The following is a 25108-nucleotide window of genomic DNA, read 5'->3' on the forward strand; positions in this document are numbered from 1 at the left end:
ATTCAGTCATGCTAATGTACGGGAAACCCGGAGTAATGTGCTTGTTACACTGGCGTGTAGTAAATCCGCGCATTTTTAATAGCGCCTTATTTTCTGTATCCCCAGGCAGAGATGTACGTGAGGTAACAGCACACTGTACACAGCGACTACAGGCCCCGCGTTTCCTCACTCGCCCCCGCCTGCAGACACACGGCGCGATCCCACCCGAACTACAGAAGGGTGGACAGACCAAGCAGCGTCCCGCCAATGGAGAGCGGGGAGGACTCGGGTGGGAGAGGCGCCAGGGCTCCGACCACTCCTCCTCTGGTGCAGCGCTCCCCGGATCTCCTGCCAGTGTTGAGAGGCGTAGCACAGGAGGGCAGGACGCAGCAGCCATGGCCATTGTATTCACTGCCATTAGGGTCCTATTGGGGCTCTTCTTTGCCATTGCCGGGGTGGTTAAACTAACAGATCAAGTGTCAGCGGAGGTGTACCAGCACATGGTAAGTGGCAGCCCTGAGCTATGCCCCTCCTGCACCTACACGACCAGTGTAGCCTCAAGTGCTGGCACCTGCTGAACCCCAGAGAGGGAGCGAGAGTGTGGCAAGAACGGATGAGGAGAGCCAGGCAGAGAGTGAACGGGTGGGACGATAACTTGGGGTGCAGTAGGCCAGCACTTCCTAGCCCAGCACCACACAGCCCAGCACCACACAGCCCAGCACCACATAGCCCAGCACCACACAGCCCAGCACCACACAGCCCAGCACCACACAGCCCAGCACTTCCTAGCCCAGCACCACACAGCCCAGCACCACACAGCCCAGCACCACACAGCCCAGCACCACATAGCCCAGCACTTCCTAGCCCAGCACCACACAGCCCAGCACCACACAGCCCAGCACCACATAGCCCAGCACTTCCTAGCCCAGCACCACACAGCCCAGCACCACACAGCCCAGCACCACATAGCCCAGCACTTCCTAGCCCAGCACCACACAGCCCAGCACCACACAGCCCAGCACCACATAGCCCAGCACTTCCTAGCCCAGCACCACACAGCCCAGCACCACACAGCCCAGCACCACACAGCCCAGCACCACACAGCCCAGCACTTCCTAGCCCAGCACCACACAGCCCAGCACCACATAGCCCAGCACCACACAGCCCAGCACCACATAGCCCAGCACCACACAGCCCAGCACTTCCTAGCCCAGCACCACACAGCCCAGCACCACACAGCCCAGCACCACACAGCCCAGCACCACATAGCCAAGCACCACACAGCCCAGCACTTCCTAGCCAAGCACCACACAGCCCAGCACTTCCTAGCCCAGCACCACACAGCCCAGCACCACATAGCCCAGCACCACACAGCCCAGCACTTCCTAGCCCAGCACCACACAGCCCAGCACTTCCTAGCCCAGCACCACACAGCCCAGCACTTCCTAGCCCAGCACCACACAGCCCAGCACTTCCTAGCCCAGCACCACACAGCCCAGCACCACACAGCCCAGCACTTCATAGCCCAGCACCACACAGCCCAGCACCACACAGCCCAGCACCTCATAGCCCAGCACCACACAGCCCAGCACTTCCTAGCCCAGCACCACACAGCCCAGCACTTCCTAGCCCAGCACCACACAGCCCAGCACTTCCTAGCCCAGCACCACACAGCCCAGCACTTCCTAGCCCAGCACCACACAGCCCAGCACTTCCTAGCCCAGCACCACACAGCCCAGCACCACATAGCCCAGCACCACACAGCCCAGCACTTCCTAGCCCAGCACCACATAGCCCAGCACTTCCTAGCCCAGCACCACACAGCCCAGCACTTCCTAGCCCAGCACCACACAGCCCAGCACTTCCTAGCCCAGCACCACACAGCCCAGCACCACACAGCCCAGCACCACACAGCCCAGCACTTCCTAGCCCAGCACCACACAGCCCAGCACTTCCTAGCCCAGCACCACACAGCCCAGCACTTCCTAGCCCAGCACCACACAGCCCAGCACTTCCTAGCCCAGCACCACACAGCCCAGCACTTCCTAGCCCAGCACCACATAACTCAGCACCACACAGCCCAGCGCCACACAGCCCAGCGCCACACAGCCCAGCGCCACACAGCCCAGCGCCACACAGCCCAGCGCCACACAGCCCAGCACCACACAACCCAGCACCACATAACCCAGCACCACACAGCCCAGCACTTCATAGCCCAGCACCACACAGCCCAGCACCACATAACTCAGCGCCACACAGCCCAGCGCCACACAGCCCAGCGCCACAGAGCCCAGCGCCACAGAGCCCAGCGCCACATAACCCAGCACCACACAGCCCAGCACTTCATAGCCCAGCACCACATAGCCCAGCACCACACAGCCCAGCACTTCCTAGCCCAGCACCACACAGCCCAGCACTTCCTAGCCCAGCACCACACAGCCCAGCACTTCCTAGCCCAGCACCACACAGCCCAGCACTTCCTAGCCCAGCACCACACATCCCAGCACTTCCTAGCCCAGCACCACACATCCCAGCACTTCCTAGCCCAGCAACACACAGACCAGCACTTCCTAGCCCAGCACCACACAGCCCAGCACTTCCTAGCCCAGCACCACACAGCCCAGCACTTCATAGCCCAGCACTTCATAGCCCAGCACCACACAGCCCAGCACCTCATAGCCCAGCACCACACAGCCCAGCACCTCATAGCCCAGCACCTCATAGCCCAGCACCTCATAGCCCAGCACCTCATAGCCCAGCACCTCATAGCCCAGCACCACACAGCCCAGCACCACACAGCCCAGCACCACACAGCCCAGCACCACACAGCCCAGCACCACACAGCCCAGCACTTCCTAGCCCAGCACCACACAGCCCAGCACTTCCTAGCCCAGCACCACACAGCCCAGCACTTCCTAGCCCAGCACCACACAGCCCAGCACTTCCTAGCCCAGCACTTCCTAGCCCAGCACCACACAGCCCAGCACTTCCTAGCCCAGCACTTCCTAGCCCAGCACTTCCTAGCCCAGCACCACACAGCCCAGCACTTCCTAGCCCAGCACTTCCTAGCCCAGCACTTCCTAGTCCAGCACTTCCTAGCCCAGCACCACACAGCCCAGCACTTCCTAGCCCAGCACCACACAGCCCAGCACTTCCTAGCCCAGCACCACACAGCCCAGCACTTCCTAGCCCAGCACCACACAGCCCAGCACCACACAGCCCAGCACCACACAGCCCAGCACCACACAGCCCAGCACCACACAGCCCAGCACCACACAGCCCAGCACCACACAGCCCAGCACCACACAGCCCAGCACCACACAACCCAGCACCACACAGCCCAGCACCACACAACCCAGCACCACACAGCCCAGCACTTCATAGCCCAGCACCACATAGCCCAGCACCACATAGCCCAGCACCACATAGCCCAGCACCACACAGCCCAGCACCACACAGCCCAGCACCACACAGCCCAGCACCACACAGCCCAGCACTTCCTAGCCAAGCACCACACAGCCCAGCACTTCCTAGCCCAGCACCACACAGCCCAGCACTTCCTAGCCCAGCACTTCCTAGCCCAGCACTTCCTAGCCCAGCACCACACAGCCCAGCACTTCCTAGCCCAGCACCACACAGCCCAGCACCACACAGCCCAGCACTTCCTAGCCCAGCACTTCCTAGCCCAGCACCACACAGCCCAGCACCACACAGCCCAGCACCTCATAGCCCAGCACCTCATAGCCCAGCACCACACAGCCCAGCACCACACAGCCCAGCACCACACAGCCCAGCACCACACAGCCCAGCACCACACAGCCCAGCACCACACAGCCCAGCACCACACAGCCCAGCACCACACAGCCCAGCACCACACAGCCCAGCACCACACAGCCCAGCACCACACAGCCCAGCACTTCCTAGCCCAGCACCACACAGCCCAGCACTTCCTAGCCCAGCACCACACAGCCCAGCACTTCCTAGCCCAGCACCACACAGCCCAGCACCACATAACTCAGCACCTCACAGCCCAGCACCACATAACCCAGCACCACACAGCCCAGCGCCACACAGCCCAGCGCCACACAGCCCAGCGCCACACAGCCCAGCGCCACACAGCCCAGCGCCACACAGCCCAGCGCCACACAGCCCAGCGCCACACAGCCCAGCGCCACACAGCCCAGCACCACACAGCCCAGCACCACATAACCCAGCACCACACAGCCCAGCACTTCCTAGCCCAGCACCACACAGTCCAGCACTTCCTAGCCCAGCACCACACAGCCCAGCACTTCCTAGCCCAGCACCACACAGCCCAGCACTTCCTAGCCCAGCACCACACAGCCCAGCACTTCCTAGCCCAGCACCACACAGCCCAGCACTTCCTAGCCCAGCACCACACAGCCCAGCACTTCCTAGCCCAGCACCACACAGCCCAGCACTTCATAGCCCAGCACCACACAGCCCAGCACTTCATAGCCCAGCACCACACAGCCCAGCACCACACAGCCCAGCACCACACAGCCCAGCACCACACAGCCCAGCACCACACAGCCCAGCACCTCATAGCCCAGCACCACACAGCCCAGCACCACACAGCCCAGCACCACACAGCCCAGCACCACACAGCCCAGCACCACACAGCCCAGCACCACACAGCCCAGCACCACACAGCCCAGCACCACACAGCCCAGCACCACACAGCCCAGCACCACACAGCCCAGCACCTCATAGCCCAGCACCTCATAGCCCAGCACCTCATAGCCCAGCACCTCATAGCCCAGCACCTCATAGCCCAGCACCTCATAGCCCAGCACCTCATAGCCCAGCACCACACAGCCCAGCACCACACAGCCCAGCACTTCCTAGCCCAGCACCACACAGCCCAGCACTTCCTAGCCCAGCACCACACAGCCCAGCACTTCCTAGCCCAGCACCACACAGCCCAGCACTTCCTAGCCCAGCACCACACAGCCCAGCACTTCCTAGCCCAGCACCACACAGCCCAGCACTTCCTAGCCCAGCACCACACAGCCCAGCACTTCCTAGCCCAGCACCACACAGCCCAGCACTTCCTAGCTCAGCACCACACAGCCCAGCACTTCATAGCCCAGCACCACACAGCCCAGCACTTCCTAGCCCAGCACCACACAGCCCAGCACTTCCTAGCCCAGCACCACACAGCCCAGCACTTCCTAGCCCAGCACCACACAGCCCAGCACTTCCTAGCCCAGCACCACACAGCCCAGCACTTCCTAGCCCAGCACCACACAGCCCAGCACTTCCTAGCCCAGCACCACACAGCCCAGCACTTCATAGCCCAGCACCACACAGGCCAGCACCACACAGGCCAGCACTTCATAGCCCAGCACCGCACAGGCCAGCACTTCATAGCCCAGCACCGCACAGCCCAGCACTTCATAGCCCAGCACCACACAGCCCAGCACCACACAGCCCAGCACCACACAGCCCAGCACCACACAGCCCAGCACCACACAGCCCAGCACCACACAGCCCAGCACCACACAGCCCAGCACCACACAGCCCAGCACCACACAGCCCAGCACTTCCTAGCCCAGCACCACACAGCCCAGCACTTCCTAGCCCAGCACCACACAGGCCAGCACCACACAGGCCAGCACCACACAGGCCAGCACCACACAGGCCAGCACTTCATAGCCCAGCACCACACAGGCCAGCACTTCATAGCCCGGCACCACACAGGCCAGCACTTCATAGCCCGGCACCACACAGGCCAGCACCACATAGCCCGGCACCACACAGCCCAGCACTTCATAGCCCAGCACTACATAGCCCAACACTTCATAGCCCAGCACCACACAGGCCAGCACCACACAGGCCAGCACCACACAGGCCAGCACTTCATAGCCCAGCACCACACAGCCCACCAATATGTTGGAGGAGGTTCTGATAACTTTGCATCTGCTGCTGCCAGCTCTCTACTGTTACACAGCGCCCAGTGGTAGTGCAGAGATGTTACACTGTATCCAGAACTAAAATCGATGGGTGACACTGAGTGTGACAGGACATGGTACAGTCTAAAGTCCCCATGGTGACAGAGCCCAGCTACATAGGAGCTTATCTGTAGACTGCTGCAAGCCAAAGTCATATAACCCCATATGCCCACATAAGGCAGCCTTATTAGTACTGACCTCTCCCCTATTTCCTGATATTGCTGAGCTTATGTCTTTTTGCAGTAGAACAGCTACTAGTACTCAGTGAATCCCTCATTGGCCAGTGCAGTTGATTAAAGGGAATCTGTCACCCTTTTTTTCGACTGTGAGCTGCCGCCACTGACATCAGGGGCTTATCTACAGCATTCTGTAATGCTGTAGATAAGCCCCCAATGTAACCTGAAAGATAAGAAAAAAGTTAAGGGCCCGTCACACATAGTGAGATCGCTGATTTTGTGACGCATCAGCGATATCGCTGTGTGTGGCACGCATTAGCGACCGGCCCCCCGCTGGGTATCGCTGATCGTGCAGGAATGTCCTGGGCCATTTCTGATCGTTGGTCTCCCGCTGGCCAGCGTGCATCGCTGAGTGTAGCAGCGGGAGACCAACAATCAGCGAGCTCCCAGCGCTGTAAGCCGACGCTGGGAGCTGGTATCCAATGTAAATATCGGGTAACTAAGCGCACGCGGCGCTTAGTTACCTGCTGTGTACCTTGGATACCAGCGTGCTCGCTCTGGGAACTGGTATCCAAGGTAAGCAGCGGGTAACTTAGTGCTGCGCGCTTACTTACCCGATATTTACCTTGGATACCAGCTCTCAGCGCGAGCACGCTGGTATCCAAGGTACACAGCGGGTAACTAAGCGATGCGCGCGCTGAGTTACCTGATGTTTACCTTGAATACCAGCGTCCTCGCTGGTCCTGATCGCTGGTGTGTCTGCCTGTTTGGCAGCTCACCAGCGATCATGTAGCGATGCACCAGTGATCCTGACCAGGTCGTATCGTTGTCGGGATCGCTGGTGCATCGTTTGGTGTGACGGGACCCTTAGATTATACCCACCCCAGCGTTCGGTCCGGTCCGGCACCTCCCATCTTCATACATTGCCGTCCTCTTCTTCCCGTCCTGTCGTGGCTCCGGCGCAGGCACACTGCTCTGCCCTGTTGAGGGCAGAGTAGAGTCCTGCAGTGCACAGGCGCCGGGAGAGGGCCAGTGCCTGCGCACTGCAATATTCTGCTCTGCCCTCAACAGCTCAGAGCAGTGCGCCGGAGTCACGACAGGTAGGAAAGAGGAGAACGTCTCCGTTCAAAGATGGGATGCGCCGGACTGCAACACCCATCGGACCGGACCGCCCCCCGGGTGAGAATAATCTAACTCTTTTTTTTTTCTTATCTTTCAGGTTACATCGGGGGCTTATCTACAGCATTACAGAATGCTGTAGATAAGCCCCTGATGTCAGTGGCGGCAGCTCATAGTCGCAAAAAAAGGGTGACAGATTTCCTTTAATATCACACTTCTTAGCGTAAATGTGTCTGTTGAGTGTTACACAAGCTCAGTACAAGGTTTTCCTTCTACAGGGTGGGCCATTTATATGGTTTTGCTATCTGTGTGTCAAGAGTGAGAGTAGAGGGTTGCATTGACATTCCAACATAATGGACAGCACTTTGAACACATTTTATAAGTGGTCATAAACTTGTAAATAACTCATGAAAGAATAAAGTTACGTTAAAACCAAGCACATCATTGTTTTTCTTGTGAAATTCTCAATAGGTTTGATGTGTCACATGACCCTCTTCCCATTGGAAAAAATAAAGTTGGATCCAAATGGCCGACTTCAAAATGACCGCCATGGTCACCACCCATCTTGAAACGTTTCCCCCTTCCCATATACTAACGGGCCACAAACAGGAAGTTGATATCCATATAAATGGTCCACCCTGTATTTGGGCATGCATGCAAAACTTTGGCACGCAGGGTGATTATATTTTGCTTGCAACACGCCACTGCCCCCCACCCGATGTCACATTTTCAATTGCATCGGCATCCTGGATGCCTGGAAAGCAATGATGGAAAAGGAAAGCCATCTGCTCCCTCCCCCTTCATTCTCCCTCTGCATCTGACGCCTCAACGCATTCGGTGCGATGATGTCACTATTTTGGCCAAGCAGTGAAGCGCTTCAGAGAGCTTGCTGCATAGACCAGTGCAGGAGTGGAACGAAGAGAGGTATTTTTTTTTAATGTGGGGGCCCATTATTTTCTATGGAGGACTATGTGGTGGCACATTATTCTCTGCGGAGGACTATATGGGGGTCCATTATTCTCTATATGGAGGACGCCCCTTCCTCAACCATTGTTTGACTGTGACACCCCTCTATTTTTGTTTGGCCACAGCCATCTTTTTAGCCCCCTGCCTTTCCTGATGACACCCCCTTGATGAAGGCGGCAGCCAAAACGCACATCGGAGTGGACGCCGCTCAGGAGAGGCAGTCTTTCACTAATATACTGAGCAGTAAATAGCATTTGTACTTGTATATGCCATTATGCACTAAGGCTGGGGTCACACTAGAGAGAAATACGGACGAGTGAGAGGCGCCAAAACCACGCATTGCACATGGACCAATGTTTCTCTATGCAGCAGCTCCCATCAGCCGTATATTTCTCGGCCCTAGTTTACGGGCTGAGACAATCGCAGCATGCTGCGATTGTCAGCGTATTGCGGGCAAAATATGCCAATGCAAGTCTACGGGGGTGAGAAAACTATGGCTTACACACGGGCCAGATGTGTGACTTGCGAGAAATACGCACTGGTGTCCTTCAACAAAAGCTGGCAATTCATTTTGCGATACAGTGAAATCACGCTGACATGTTTAATAAGGTAATTAAAGAATAGATATATACACATTATTATTTTTATATAGCACCATTGATTGCATGGTGCTGTACTTGAGAAGGGGTTACATACAAATTACAAATATCACTTACAGTAAACAAACTAACAATGACAGACTGATACAGAGGGGAGAGAGGACCCTGTCCTTTCGGGCTTACATGCTACAGGATGGTGGGGAAGCAGACAGTACAGTAGGTTGGTGGGATGCAGCAGTTCCGATGTTGGTTGGGGTGATATCACCGGTAGTGGTGAGAGAGAAGGAGTTAGCGGGGTCATTGCAGGCTGTAGGCTTTCTTGAAGAGGTGGGTTTTCAGGTTCCGTCTGAAGGATCCAAATGTGGTTGATAGTCGGACTTGGGGCAAAGAATTCCAGAGAATAGGGGCTATTCGGGAGAAGTCTTGGAGGCGGTTGGGTGAGGAGCGAATAAGTGTGGAGGAGAGAAGGAGGTCTTGGGAGGATCGGAGATTACGTGAGGGAAGGTATCGGGAGATTAGTTCAGAGACATATGGGGGAGACAGGTTATAGATGGCTGTTGTGAGTTCATTTTCCCCTTCACCATTGAGGTCTGATGAACTCCCTCTTCTGGTGAAGGAAGGTAGTGAGGCTGATTACCAAGCACCTGGGTATGATGATGATGACTGGGTGACAGGAATTGCTGACTGGATATAAGGGAGCCGACGCCCTTCTGCCTTGCTGGTGATCTCTCTGAGGGATTCTAGGAGACCAGTCTGATTCCTGCTCCTCAAAAGCTAAGTTTTCTGCACTGCTTTTTGCATTTGTGTTTTGTTTTGTTTTTGCCTTGTTTTTCTGAATTTCTGCCATTCCCTGCTGGGGTGAGTTGAATTCCTTTTTGCTCTGTCTTCAGAAAATACCTGAGTGCTGATATAGTCTTTTTGAAGCCTAGCGTCTTCAGGGCCTTTTTCCCTATCAGCCTGTTGGCCCTTGTTTTAATAGGGTTTTTGGCAGATTGCAGACAGCAGCTTTCCTATCCTGTCCTATTTAGTTAGCTTGGGCCCCATCATTTGCTCAGCCTATCTTTTTATCTGTGTGAGTGTTTTTTCCTCTTGCCTCACCGTCATTATATGTTGGGGGCTGCCTATTGCTTTGGGGTCTGCTCTGGGGCAGTTTAGATTTCCCTTTCTGTCTTTAGGCTATATAGTTCTCCAGCTGTGATCGAGGGATCTAGGGCACCGTAGGATCCCCCCACGGCTACTGCTAGTTGTTGTTGATACTAGGTTCAGGGGTCTGCAATCCGATAGCTGCCAACTTCTCTGGTTTTCTGGACTTAGCTAGTATTTCTGTTTTTGCCTCCTACGGTGACTCATTCATAACAGAATCACCAGCCTTACCGCAGATCCTAGGGTACTCAATAGCAGGAAAGAATTGTGTAAAAAAAAAAAAAAAAAGTGTGTATATTTTTTTCCTCTATATTTCTGAGGTCATAGGGGGAATTTTTTTTCTCTCAATGGAGATAAAGCAATTGTCTGATCGTGTGGAGCAGCTCGCTGCGGAAGTGCGGGGAATTTCCGCCTACCTTGCTCATTCACATGCTGCTGAACCAAAGATCCCTACTCCTGATGTGTTTTTTGGGGATCGGTCTAAATTTTTGAATTTCAAAAATAATTGTAAATTATTTTTTGCCTTGAAGCCTAACTCGTCAGGGAGCTCCGCGCAGCAGGTTAAAATTGTCATCTCTTTGCTGCATGGCGATCCCCAGGATTGGGCGTTTTCTTTGAAACCAGATGATCCTATTCTGACTAATGTGAACACATTTTTTCAAGCCTTGGGGTTGTTGTATGACGAACCTAATGCTATTGATCAGGCTGAAAAGACCCTGTTGGCATTGAGCCAGGGTCGAGATTCTGCAGAATTGTACTGTCAAAAATTTCGAAAGTGGGCGGTCCTTACTACCTGGAATGATAATGCCTTGGCAGCTCTCTTTCGGAAGGGTTTGTCAGAAGCCGTAAAAGATACTATGGTGGGATTTACTGTTCCCTCTAGTCTTGACGATTTTATGTCATTAGCCATTCAGGTTGATCGGCGTTTACGTGAACGCAGGACTGCACGAGAGGTGTTACCACCTGTTGAACAAGTGTCTGAACCTATGCAATGTGATAGTTTTGTCCAGGGAGCAACGTCAGGAGTTCAGAAGGCGTAATAAGCTGTGTTTTTTTTGTGGAGATGCCTCGCATATTATTTCTGTCTGTCCTAAACGAGAGAAACGTTTTGCACACACGTTTTCTGTGGGTGGTGTTCAACCTAAGTTTCTTCTGGCAATTACTCTGATCTGCTCCCTGTCCATATTTTCCGCCAAGGCTTTTGTGGATTCGGGAGCAGCCCTGAACCTAATGGACTTGGATTTTGCTAAACGTTGTGGATTTCCGATGACACCCCTGCGGACGCCTATCCCTTTGAGAGGGATTGATGCCACTCCTTTGGCGAAAAATAAACCTCAGTTTTGGACCCAGGTGGTCATCCGGGTTGCCCCAGACCATCAAGAAAATTGCAGATTTTTGGTGTTGCATAATTTACATGATACCATTGTTCTGGGGTTTCCCTGGTTGCAAATTCATAATCCAGTTTTGGATTAGAAATCTGTGTCTGTGGTGAGTTGGGGTTGTCGGTGTGCCCTTAGTGAGGCTCCGGTTTTTTCCACCTCTCCTCAGTCGCATGATGTTCCTGACTATTTGGCGGACTTTTATGATGTATTTAGTGAGAATGAGTCTGCATCTTTGCCTCCTCATAGGAGTTATGACTGTGCAATTGAACTGAGCCCGGGGTGTAAATTTCCCAAGGGCCGGCTCTTCAATTTATCTGTACCCGAGCACGAGGCTATGCGATCCTATATTAAGGAGGCGTTGGAGAAGGGTCATATTAGACCATCCTCTTCACCCTTAGGTGCTGGGTTTTTTTTCGTGGCCAAAAAGGATGGTTCATTAAGGCCTTGTATTGATTATCGTGCCCTCAACAAAATTACTATTAAATATCAGTATCCGTTACCCCTGATTTCGGATCTATTCTCCAGAGTTAAAGGTGCTTGCTGGTTTACCAAGCTTGACCTCAGGGGGGCGTGTAATCTTATCCGCATTAAGCATGGGGATGAATGGAAGACGGCGTTTAATACTCCGGAGGGACATTTTGAGTACCTGGTGATGCCTTTTGGGCTCACTAATGCCCCTTCTGTCTTCCAGTGCTTCATGAACGACATTTTCCGAGAGTTTGTGGATAAATTTTTGATTATCTATCTGGATGATACATGTTCGGACTGTGTTCCGGATCTTGAGGGAGAATTCTCTGTATGTCAAAGGATCGAAATGCCTTTTTGGGGTACAGAGGATTTCTTTTTTGGGATTTATTTTGTCTCCGTCAACTATTGAAATGGACCCGGCCAAGGTACAGGCCATTTATGATTGGGTTCAGCCCACTTCTTTGAAGGCCCTCCAGAAGTTTTTGGGTTTTGCTAATTTTTATCGGAAATTTATAGCAAAATTTTCTAGTATTGCCAAGCCATTGACTGATCTGGCTAAGAAGGGTGCTGATGTGTTGAATTGGTCTCCGGAGGCTGTTTCTTCCTTTCAGGAGCTGAAGCGAAGATTCACTTCTGCCCCGGTTTTGCGGCAACCTGATGTCTCACTCCCGTTCCTGGTAGAGGTGGATGCTTCTGAGATTGGTGCAGGAGCTGTTTTGTCCCAAAAGGATCCTGTAACATCTAAAATGAATCCCTGTGCTTTCTTTTCCCGAAAGTTCTCTCCATCTGAACGTAACTATGATGTGGGGAATCGGGAACTGTTAGCCATGAAATGGGCATTTGAGGAGTGGAGACATTGGTTGGAGGGAGCTAAACATCAAGTCGTGGTCCTCACTGACCACAAGAACTTGATTTACCTGGAGTCGGCCAAACGCTTGAACCCTAGACAGGCTAGGTGGGCCTTGTTTTTTACACGTTTTGATTTTGTGGTCTATTTTCTTCCTGGCACTAAGAATGTCAAGGCTGACGCTCTCTCTAGGAGCTTCTTTGCTGATTCTCCTGTGGTGACCAAGCCTGCTACCATGTTCGGCGAAGGGGTAGTTCTTTCTGCCATCTCGCCCGATTTGAGACGTGCTCTGGAAGAGTTCCAGGAGGACAAACCTGAGCGTTGTCCCAGGGGAAAGTTGTATGTTCCTGACCAGTGGAAGAAGAGGGTGATGTCTGAAGTTCATTGCTCTGCATTGGCTGGTCATCCAGGTATTTTTGGTACTAGAGCTCTGGTGAGTCGGTCTTTTTGGTGGCCCGCCTTGTCTCGTGATGTCAGGAATTTTGTGCCGTCCTGTGGGACTTGCTCCCGGTCTAAACCTTGTTCTCGCTCTAGTGGGTTGTTGATGCCTTTGCCGGTCCCCAGGAGGCCATGGACCCATATTTCAATGGATTTCATCTCTGATATGCCTGTCTCTCAGAGAATGACTGTTATTTGGGTGATTTGTCATAGGTTCTCCAAGATGGTTCATCTTGTACCACTCCCTAAGTTGCCATCTTCCTCTGAGTTGGTGCCCCTGTTTTTGCAACAGGTGGTTCGCTTGCACGGGATTCCTGAGAACATTGTATCTGACAGAGGAGTTCAGTTTGTGTCTAGATTTTGGAGGACTTTCTGTTCCAAGCTGGGAATTCAGCTGTCCTTCTCCTCTGCTTTTCACCCTCAGACCAATGGGCAGACTGAGAGAACAAACCAGACCTTGGAGTCGTATTTGAGATGTTTTATTTCCGCTGATCAGGACGATTGGGTTTCATTTTTGCCCTTGGCCGAATTTGCTTTAAATAATAGAGCTAGTTCTGCCACTTTGATGTCACCTTTTTTTTTGTAACTTTGGGTTTCATCCTCGATTTTCTTCAGGGCAGGTGGAGCCTTCTGCCTACCCAGGTGTTGACACTGTGGTGGAGAGAATGCACCAGATCTGGGACCAAGTAGTGGATAAGTTATCTCTCTCCCAGGAAAAGGCTAAGCGGTTTTCCAACCGACATAGGACCATTGGTCCCAGTTTAAGGTTGTTGATATGGTTTGGTTATCATCAAAAAATATCGCTATGAAGATGGCTTCTCCTAAGTTTAAGCCTAGATTTATTGGACCTTACAAGATTTTGGAGATTATTAATCCGGTCTCTTTTCGTTTGGCTCTTCCTGTCACATTTAAAATCCATAATGTGTTTCATAAGTCCTTGTTGAAGAGGTTTGTTGAACCAGTAGTTCCAGGGGTGGCACCTCTGGACCCTGTATTGGTTGAAGGTAACATGGAATATGAGGTAGAGAAGATACTGGATTCCCATCTGGCTAGACGGAGACTCCAGTATTTGGTTAAGTGGAAGGGTTATGGTCAGGAGGATAATTCCTGGGTGTCTGCCTCTGATATTCATGCCAAAAGATTGGTGCGTGCCTTTCATCTGGCTCACCCTGATCGCCCTGGTGGCGTGGATGAGGGTTTGGTGACCCCTCCTCAAGGGGGAGGTACTGTTGTGAGTTCATTTTCCCCTTCACCATTGAGGTCTGATGAACTCCCTCTTCTGGAGAAGGAAGGCTAGTGAGGCTGATTACCAAGCACCTGGGTATGATGATGATGACTGGGTGACGGGAATTGCTGACTGGATATAAGGCAGCCGACGCCCATCTGCCTTGCTGGTGATCTCTCTGAGGGATTCTAGAAGACCAGTCTGATTCCTGCTCCTCAAAAGCTAAGTGTTATGCACTGCTTTTTGCATTTGTGTTTTGTTTTGCCTTGTTTTTCTGAATTTCTGCCATTCCCTGCTGGGGTGAGTTGAATTCCTTTTTGCTCTGTCTTCAGAAAATACCTGAGTGCTGATATAGTCTTTTTGAAGCCTAGCGTCTTCAGGGCTTTTTTCCCCATCAGCCTGTTGGCCCTTGTTTTAATAGGGTTTTTGGCGGATTGCAGACAGCAGCTTTCCTATCCTGTCCTATTTAGTTAGCTTGGGCCCCATCATTTGCTCAGCCTATCTTTCTATCTGTATGAGTGTTTTTTCATCTTGCTTCACCGTCATTATATGTTGGGGGCTGCCTATTGCTTTGGGGTCTACTCTGGGGAAGTTTAGATTTCCCTTTCTGTCTTTAGGCTATGTAGTTCTCCGGCTGTGATCGAGGGGTCTAGGGCACCGTAGGAACCCCCCACGACTACTGCTGGTTGTTGTTGATAGGTTCAGGGGTCTGCAATCCGATAGCAGCCAACTTCTCTGGTTTTCTGGACTTAGCTAGTATTTCTGTTTTTGCCTCCTACGGTGACTCATTCATAACAGATGGCCTTGTAGGTCAGTATTAATAATTTGAACTGGATACGCTGAGGAAATGGTAGCCAGTGAAGAGATTTGCAGAGGGGAGAAGCGGAGGAGTAGCGAGGAGAGAGATGAATTAGTCGGGCGGCAGAGTTAAGGATGGACTGGAGAGGTGCTAGGTTGTTAGTAGGGAGACCACAGAAAAGGATGTTGCAGTAGTCGAGGCGGGAGATGATGAGGGCATGCACAAGCATTTTATTAGATTGAGGGTTGAGGAAAGGACAGATTCTGGAAATATTTTTGAGCTGGAGGAGGTAGAAAGAGCTTGGATGTGCGGTTTGAAGGACAGGGCAGAGTCAAAGGTTACTCCGAGGCATCGGACTTTCGGTACTGGGGAAAGTGTGATGTCATTAATTGTTATAGCTAGGTCGGGTAAGGAAGGTCTGTGAGATGGAGGAAAGATGATGAGTTCAGATTTGTGCACATTGAGCTTGAGGAAGCGAGAGGAGAAGGAGGAGGATATGGCTGATAGACACTCTGGGATTCTGGACAGCAGAGAGGTGACGTTTGGGCCAGAGAGTTAGATCGGAGTGTCATCAGCATAAAGGTGGTAGTGGAATCCGTGGGACTTTGAGTTGCCCCAGGCCAAGTGTATAGATTGAGAAGAGTAGGGGTCCTAAAACAGAGCCTTGGGGGACTCCAACAGAGAGAGGGTGGAATGAGGAGGTGGTGTGGGAGACGCTGAATGTGCGGTTGGAAAGGTATGAGGAGATCCAGGATAGGGCAAGGCCTTTGATGCCGAAGGAGAAGATCTGTAGTAGGAGGCAGTGGTCAACTGTGTCGAATGCAGAGGACAGGTCTAGAAGCAGGAGTATAGAGTATTGTCCATTTGATTTGGCTGTAAGTAGGTCGTTAGTAATTTTGGTCAGGGCTGTCTCAGTGGAGTGATGGGGCGGAAACCAGATTGTAGATTGTCAAAGAGCAAGTTAGATGATAGGTGGGAGGAAAGTTCAGCGTGGACGTGCTGTTCCAGGAGTTTGGAAGCGAATGGGAGCAACGATATTGGGTGATAGCTGGACATAGCGGTTTGGTCGAGGGTTGGCTTTTTAAGGATAGGCGTGATTGCGGCATGTTTGAAAGCAGAAGGGAAAGTACAGGACGTTAGTGATAGGTTGAAGAGGTGGGTTAGGGATGGGATAAGTGTGGTGGTGAGGTTGGAGAGGAGGTGGGATGGGATGGGGTCAATATATACAGTACAGACCAAAAGTTTGGACACACCTCCTCGTTCAAAGAGTTTTCTTTATTTTCATGACTATGAAAATTGTAGATTCACTCCAAATGCGTCGAAACTATTAATTAACACATGTGGAATTATATAATTAACAAAAAAGTGTGAAACAGGTCAAAACATATCTTATATTCTAGGTTCTTCAAAGTATCCACTTTTTGCTTTGATTACTACTTTGCACACTCTTGGCATTCTCTTGATGAGCTTCAAGAGGTAGTCACCGGAAATGGTCTTCCAACAGTCTTGAAGGAGGTCCCAGAGATGCTTAGCACTTGTTGGCCCATTTGCCATCACTCTGCGGTCCAGCTCACCCCAAATCATCTCGATTGTGTTCAGGTCTGTTGATTGTGTAGGCCAGGTCATCTGGCGTAGCACGCCATCACTCTCCTTCTTGGTCAAATAGCCCTTACACAGCCTGGAGGTGTGTTTGGGGTCGTTTTCCTATTGAAAAATAAATGATGGTCCAACTAAACGCAAACCGGATGGAATAGCATGCCGCTGCAAGATGCTGTGGTAGCCATGCTGGTTCAGTATGCCTTCAATTTTGAATAAATCCCCAACAGTGTCACCAGCAAAGCACCATCACACCTCCTCCATGCTTCATGGTGGGAACCAGGCATGTAGAGTCCATCCGTTCACCTTTTCTGCGTCGCACAAAGACACGGTGGTTGGAACCAAAGATCTCAAATTTGGACTCATCAGACCAAAGCACAGATTTCCACTGGTCTAATGTCCATTCCTTGTGTTCTTTAGCCCAAACAAGTCTCTTCTGCTTGTTGCTTGTCCTTAGCAGTGGTTTCCTAGCAGCTATTTTACCATGAAGGCCTGCTGCACAAAGTCTCCTCTTAACAGTTGTTGTAGAGATGTGTCTGCTGCTAGAATTCTGTGTGGCATTGACCTGGTCTCTAATCTGAGCTGCTGTTAACCTGCAATTTCTGAGGCTGGTGACTCAGATGAACTTATCCTCCACAGCAGAGGTGACTCTTGGTATTCCTTTCCTGGGGCGGTCCTCATGTGAGCCAGTTTTTTTTGTAGCGCTTGATGGATTTTGCCACTGCACTTGGGGACACTTTCAAAGTTTTCCCAATTTTTCGGACTGACTGACCTTTATTTCTTAAAGTAATGATGGCAACTCGTTTTTCTTTACTTAGCTGCTTTTTTTCTTGCCATAATACAAATTCTAACGGTCTGTTCAGTAGGATTATCAGCTGTGTATCCACCAGACTTCTGCACAACACAAATGATGGTCCCAACCCCATTTATAAGCCAAGAAATCCCACTTATCAACCCTTTTCCTACATTAGATGTACTATTCCGTCCATGTGACCTGGGACCTAATTCCCAAGGACGGATTAGTACGTCATAGCGATCAGGGGCGCCTCCCGTGGGGAGCGCCGCTGATCACGGCCGGGTGTCAGCTTCTTATCACAGCTGACACCCGGCACTATGTGTCAGGGGTGGTCACGGACCGCCCCGGCACATTAATCTCTGGCACACCGCAATCAAACATGATAGCGGTGTACGAGGGCATAGGAGAGAAGTGCGCAGGGAGGGGGCTCCCTCCGTGCTTCCCAGAGACCCCCGGAGCAGCGCGATGTGCAGCGCTGCTGCGGGGGCCTCCTTCCCTGCAGGTCCCCGGATCCATATGGCGGCAGGGACCTGCGGGGGCCTGCAGGGAGCTGGCTTCCTCACTGCCAGCTGAACGCAGGCATGAGGAAGTCTGTGCAGCGCCTGTGTCAGATCACTGATGTGTCACAGCGATCTGTGATGTGACAGATCAGCGATCTGTCACATGACAGTTATGTCCTCCCCTGGGACAGTGTAATAAAGTTTAAAAAAAAAAAAAAAATTAAAAAAGTGTAAAAATAATTAATAAAAAAATCGCTAAATAAATTAAAAAAAAATATTCCCTAATAAATTCATTTTTTGAAAATAAAAAAAACCCAAAAAAATAAAAGTACACATTTGGTATCGCCATGTCCGTAACGACCCACCCTATAAAACTGTCCCACTAGTTAACCCCTTTATTGAATCCCTTAAAAAATAAAGCAGTTTTTTGCTTCGTTTTCTATTTTTATCGTCATACCGCCGAACAAAAAGTGCAATAATGCGCTATCAAAAAGACGGATATAAATAACCATGGTACCGCTGAAAACTTCATCTTGTCCCGCAAAAAACGAGCCGCCATACAGCATCATCAGCGAAAAAATAAAAAAGTTATAGCTCGCAGAATAAAGCGATGCAAAAATAATTATTTTTTATATAAAATTGTTTTCATTGCATAAAAGCGCCAAAACATAAAAAAAGACATAAATGAGATATCGCTGTAATCATACTGATCCGAAGAATAAAACCGCTTTATCAATTTTACCAAACGGGGAACGCTGCAAACGCACCCCCCAAAAGAAATTCATGAAATGCTGGTTTTTGTTCCTTCTGCATCCCAAAAATCGGAATAAAAAGCGACCAAAAAATGTCACGTGCCGGAAAATAGTACCAATAAAAACGTCAACTCGTCCCGCAAAAAATAAGACCTAACATGACTCTGTGGGTCAAAATATGTAAAAATTTATAGCTCTCAAAATGTGGTGATGTGATGCATAAACTATTTTTACCATAAAAAGAATCTTTTAGCGTGTGACAGCTGCCAAACATAAAAACCCGCCATAAATAGTAAATCAAACCCCCCTTTATCACCCTCTTAGTTAGGGAAAAATAATAAAATAAAAAAAAAAATGTATTTTTTTCCATTTTCCCATTAGGGTTAGGGCTAGGGTTAGGGGTGTGTTGGGGTTAGGGTTGGAGTTAGAATTGGGGGGTTTCCGCCAGGGCTGTGGAGGAGTAGGTAAGCCAAACCTGCGACTCCGACTCCTCAATTTTCCTTACACCGACTCCAACTCCCACATATATTGCTTATATTTAAGTGAAAAATTTATTGTAGTACAATGTGAACATCCGACATGTAATCATTTTTATGATACAATAATCAAGCTATTTAGATAGAACATAATATATACCGTATTTTTCCGACCATAAGACACACTTTTTTCCCCCAAAATTTTGGGGGAAAGTGGGGGGTGCTTCTTATGGGTCGCAATATACTAACCTCCGGGGCTCTGCGGTGCGGTGGTGGCAGTGGGCGGGGCTCTGAGGTGCGGTGGTGGCAGCGGGCGGGGCTCTGCAGGGTGAGGGTGGTGGCGAGCTGTGCTCCGCTGCAGGGGCGGCGGCTCTGCCGGCATTTCCTCGCAGCCCGGAGGCCCCTGCACATCCCTTGCTGGCCGCCACCATGTTGCGGTGGCCTCCGGTAACATGGACGCCGGGAAGATGGCTGCCGGTCCGGGGACGGCGCATGCGCAGGTTCAGATCTCGTCCCGAGATCTCGGGAACGAGATTCAAATCTCGGCAACGAGATTTCGTCCCCCGAGATCTCGGGACGAGATCTGAACCTGCGCATGTGCCGTCCCCGGAACGGCGGCCATCTTCCCGGCGGCCATGTTCCCGGAGGCCACCGCAACATGGTGGCGGCCAGCAAGGGATGTGCGGGGGGCCTCCGGACTGCGAGGAAATGCCGGCGGAGCCGCCACCCCTGCACCGGAGCACAGCCCGCCGCCTCCCTCACTCCGCAGAGCGCACCTGCCCCAGCACAGCTGCCCCAGCACAGCCCACCTGCCCCAGCCCCAGCGCAGCTGCCCCAGCACAGAGCCGCCACCGCACGAGCCTGGACCACTGAATGACCCCTGTGACTACTCCACCTGTGCCGGATCCCTTCCCAGGTAAGCTGAATTCGGACTGTAAGACGGACCTCCATTTGACACATTTTTTTCCCTATTTTCCTTCTGAAAATTGGGGTGCGTCTTATGGTCCGGTGCGTCTTATAGTCCGAAAAATACGGTATTTATTGGAATACAACTTTAGAACACAAAAAGCTAATAAATTGTAAATATGTAATACACTATGTAATATCGATTACATATACAGTATATATTGTGTGATATATATATCTATGTAATAAACTATGTAAGTGGCAAGTAACAGTTTTCAACAAAAACATACTAAAGAACATTTGTGCAGTCTATGAATTTGTTCTAAGAAATAGAATTGCCTCCATCAGATCCTCCTTCATAGATGACCTCAAATCTGACCTAATAATTTTAAGGCTAGAGAACAACCTCTCTACAGTAACTTGGGTTGGAGGCAAAGCCGTAACCATATGGGCAACATCTCGAACAATTTCTGGGTATAAAGGAATTGCCTCATGCACAGTCAGTATTGATGAATTTTTCTATTTTGTTGAGATCAAGTGAAACATTTTGCTGAAATATGGTCAATCTGCTTGCTATAGGAGACGGAGTGAAATCTTTTTCCTTACGGCAACACTTTGCCTGCTCCATGTCATCCAAATACTTGTCAAAGTCAAACTCCTCATCTGATGAGGATGAAGATATGGCTGCAGTAGCACTGTCAGGAACCAAGTCCTCTTGCGCCTGGCAGTCCTCTGTAGGCCACTCATCCTAACTGCTACCTCAGTCAGAGGTTCTTTTCCTTTAGTAAGCTGTCGATCATCAAGCAGTATACGATGACTTGGGTCCACATAAACAGCTGCCAGAATAATTTTATTTTCCATTAGCTGTGTCTCTTTCCGTTTCCTTGAAGCAGAAATGCCATTTGCGATTAAACCTCCTCTTTGGGACAGGCAAAATAGCAAGTTCTTCCATTCCCTTATGAAAATGCCAGGAGGTAAATCCTCAGCTTGTAATTTTTTAGACACGGTAAATAGGTAATTAAGCAATTCCTTCAATTCAGCCACCTGTGTCCATTGACCTTCATTTAGGGTTACCTGAGGGTTCGCCATATCTATAAGAAACGGTTTTAGTTCAAGCAATCGCTCAATCATTAAGTAAGTGCTGCCCCACCGAGCGGCTTGATCGACAATTGCTCCTTTCCCAGCACGTCTCTTATAGATGGAATCAATTTTAGGGGTTCTGGCGGCAATAAGCAATTTCCTCACATTTCCAATCAGATTTCCAGCATATCCCTCTTGCAGACTATCTCTTATTGCCAGCTGCAGAGTGTGCACAACTTTCTCACTTTCTCCAGCTCAGGGCCCAGGAATCGGATCCTGTGCAGGGCAGGCAACCCTCCTCTCTCTGGTGAAGACGGCAGAAGACATGACAGAGGAGGGGAGATTGCCCCCTGCAGTATGGAGCCGGTGGAGGACGGGAGCAATGCAGCATACAAGCAGGGTGGATAAAAATCAATGTTTTTTTTAAAAAAAAAATCAAAAAAATCTGATTTTTTTGATTTAAATCTGATTTTTTTGATTTAAATCTGATTTTTTTCAATAAACTGCTTTTTGAGGAAAATATTTTACCATCCAAAGATTCTTCCATCATGAGATAAAGCTGAGTTGTTTAACTCAGTAGAATAAAGGCTGTATATGTGTAACATTCACAATGCCATGCTCTTCCAGAGGTTTCTGTAGGATTAGTGGGCAGTTTCTCTCCTATATTATCACAGACGCTCGCTTTACTTACGCAGTTCTCAAAACTGAATTTGACTTCGCAGAGGTCCCAGCCTCTTCTTCACGGCAAAAATGTTACAACATGAACAGAGTTGAGAAAAAGACCTTAATCCTATTGTTCTACAAACCTATGAATACAGAATCAACCCCTTCAGTGCCAAGTCCAAGAAGTTAGACAATATGTTTCTGATTGTTTGGAGTGGAATAGATCTGCACAACACAAGAAGAATGTGAATCTAAGTGTGAGGAGCAGGAAGGGCAAGCAGACAATAAAATGAAAGTGAAACTTTGAGTACAATACTGCAGCATAGCCACAGACAGACAAGTCTGGATCTGTTTGTGTGTACGATCTGAGGTTTATTACAATTTTTCCTTATAATGGCAGCAGGCCGTAAAAGAGACCCAGTTTGGGAATATTTTAATGAAGCTCCTTCGCCTATCGGTAAGGCAGGCATGCGTGCAAAATGCAAACGATGCAACAAAGAGATGCAAGGCCTGGTGGCGCGAATGAGGCAACATCATGAGAAGTGCGGTGATGAAGATGACCAAAGAAACACTTCTGAACAGGCAGGATCTTCAGGTTGGTAAACATTTTTATTGAATCCTATTTCTAAAGACTGAACTGTCATGTGTGAGAAAAATTATATTTCTTATTACTGCATGTTACTGTCATTTGGTACAGTTATGAAGAAAAACAAATATTCATTTTGGGGCAGGGGCAGTGATGTGTTGTGTACAATAAGCAGAAATTGTATAAACAATAAAATAACAGCATTGACTTTTTTTGTTTAGGGGAATTCATGGATTCTGGAAACTATCCACCTCCAAGATCACCATCATCCTGTTCTACAGTTTCAGAGTTATCCATCCAGGATAGTGCTTCATTAGCAGCATCATCATCAGACACCCACAGCCACATATCACCATCACCCAAAAGGAAGAAAAAACCTTTACCTCCTGGAACCACCATAGATAGGTTTGTGATAAGAACTAGCAGATTAGAAAAAGAGTTGATTGATGAAAAAATTGCCCAGTTTATTTATGCAACGAACTCTTCTTTCCGTCTGACTGAGAACCCACATTTCATTAATATGGTTCAGTCACTGAGACCAGGATACAGTCCACCCAGCAGAGCTGATGTTGCAGGGAAACTGCTGGATCAAGTGTATGACAGAGAAATGGAGCAATGTGCAACAGCTCTGGAGGGTAAAATTGTTAACCTAAGTATTGATGGGTGGAGTAATGTCCACAATGATCCTATTGTATGTGCTTGTATAACAACAGAAGAAGGTAAAGTCTTCCTTGCACAAACAACTGATACGTCAGGAAATGCACACACAGCAGAATACTTACAAGAAGTGGCAGTAAAAGCTATAACGACGTGAACAAAAATTCAAATGTCTAGTACGCAGTTTGGTCACTGACAATGCTGCAAACGTATCCAAGATGAGAAGAGATTTAGAAGAGCAGGGAGGGAATACAAAGCTGCTAATAACATATGGTTGCAGTGCTCATTTGCTGCACCTCTTAGCCAAAGACTTAAGTGTTCCAGAAATAAAGGCTAATGTTGTTGAAATTGCTAAATACTTCCGTAATAATCATTTTGCTGCAGCAGCTCTGAAAAGGATGGGTGGAACCAAGCTAACGCTCCCACAAGATGTTAGATGGAACTCTGTGGTGGACTGTTTTGAGCAGTATATCAAAAACTGGCCTATTCTGATGACACTTTGTGAAGAAAATCGAGATAAAATAGATGGCACTGTCACGGCCAAAATCCTCAACATTGGGCTTAAGAGAAATGTTGAACATATGCTGAGCTTCCTGAAACCCATCTCTCAAGCTTTAAACAAAATACAGAAAAATAGCTGTTTTATTGCGGATGCTGTTGAAATTTGGAAGGAACTGAGTGAACACTTAAAAACAGAACTACACATGGACAGAATTAAATTACAAGCAGTAAACAAACGAATGGGACAAGCACTGACTCCAGCTCATTTTTTGGCAAATATTGTCAATATCCAATATCGGGGTCAAAACCTAAGTGCTGAGGAAGAGGAGTTAGCTATGACATGGGTATCCAGCAATCATCCATCTTTAATGCCAACTATAATAAACTTCAGAGCTAAGGGGGAACCATTCAAGAAATATATGTTTGCTGAAGATATTTTAAGGAAGGTCACACCAGTAAACTGGTGGAAGTCACTTAAGCGCTTGGATTTAGAGACTGTTCAAGTAATGATTTCACTTTTAACAGCAGTAGCTTCTTCTGCAGGCGTTGAAAGAATATTCTCTTCCTTTGGACTCATTCATTCTAAATTGAGAAATCGGTTGGGACCCAATAAAGCAGGAAAGCTTGTTTTTCTTTTCCAGATTATGAATAGGAACAAAGAAGAAGATGATGATGAAGATGACGACAAGTGAGCTACAGAGGACAGCAGGGACAGTAGTATTTAAGTTTTTCATGTGTCGGCTGGGCTGACAGTCTAAGTTTCTTAAAATATATATATTTTGTTTAGCCAAATTAGTTAACAAACATGGATGTTTGTTTAAGCAAATAGCTTATGCTGTAATGTTGTTATTGTTTCAGTTGAATAAATCTATTTAAATTGTTATTAAGGTCAGGATTATTTTTCTCCTTCCTAAGTACAACAGAACAGTGGTGTCCAAATATGAATGATTAACCCATTAAACTGGAGAGAAAAAAGTAATATAAAAAGTGATTCTAAAAATCTTCATCTACTTGCATGTTAAAGTAGCAAGAACTAGTTTAGGTAGAAACTTTGATTTAAATCACTGATTTAAATCAAGCCTTACTGACTAGTGATTTAAATCGTGATTTAAATCAGTTAGATTTAAATCAAATCCACCCTGCATACAAGTGAGTTTTGATAGGTGCGTGCATCTGGGGGGGGGGGGGCAGCTGCCCCTCGCTGGCTATGGCCATGATTCACACACAGCATTTTTGCGGATCCGTTTTTTGCAGTAAAATGCAGTGACTCTGGGCATCCCAGCAAAATCAATGGGTTTCAAGATATGACATTCAGACACATTTTGTGAGGATCCGTTTTTGGGCTGAATGAGCATGTCGGGTTGTGTGGCGTTTTTTGTAATCTGCTTTTGCTATTGAAAACATCTATGAGCTCAAAAACCTTTCAAGTGATGCGGTTTTTTAAAAAGCTGATCTGCTTTTGCAGCTGAAAAATGTATC

General features: G+C 49.3%; 1 protein-coding gene across 1 annotated transcript in view; it reads left to right on the forward strand.

Moving 5' to 3' along the window:
- TMEM35B (transmembrane protein 35B) overlaps window positions 1-25108 on the forward strand; it is a 56346-nt gene that overhangs the window by 171 nt on the left and 31067 nt on the right. Inside the window, exon 2 of the mRNA XM_073563139.1 lies at window positions 106-482. Coding sequence (XP_073419240.1) covers window positions 375-482 — 108 coding nt within the window. The 5' untranslated portion in view covers window positions 106-374. The remainder of the gene's footprint in view (window positions 1-105; window positions 483-25108) is intronic.

This window comes from Dendrobates tinctorius, unplaced genomic scaffold, assembly GCF_039654945.1.
Source record: "Dendrobates tinctorius isolate UK_male_01 unplaced genomic scaffold, ASM3965494v1 ptg000015l, whole genome shotgun sequence".
Classification (NCBI taxonomy): Eukaryota; Metazoa; Chordata; class Amphibia; order Anura; family Dendrobatidae; genus Dendrobates; species Dendrobates tinctorius.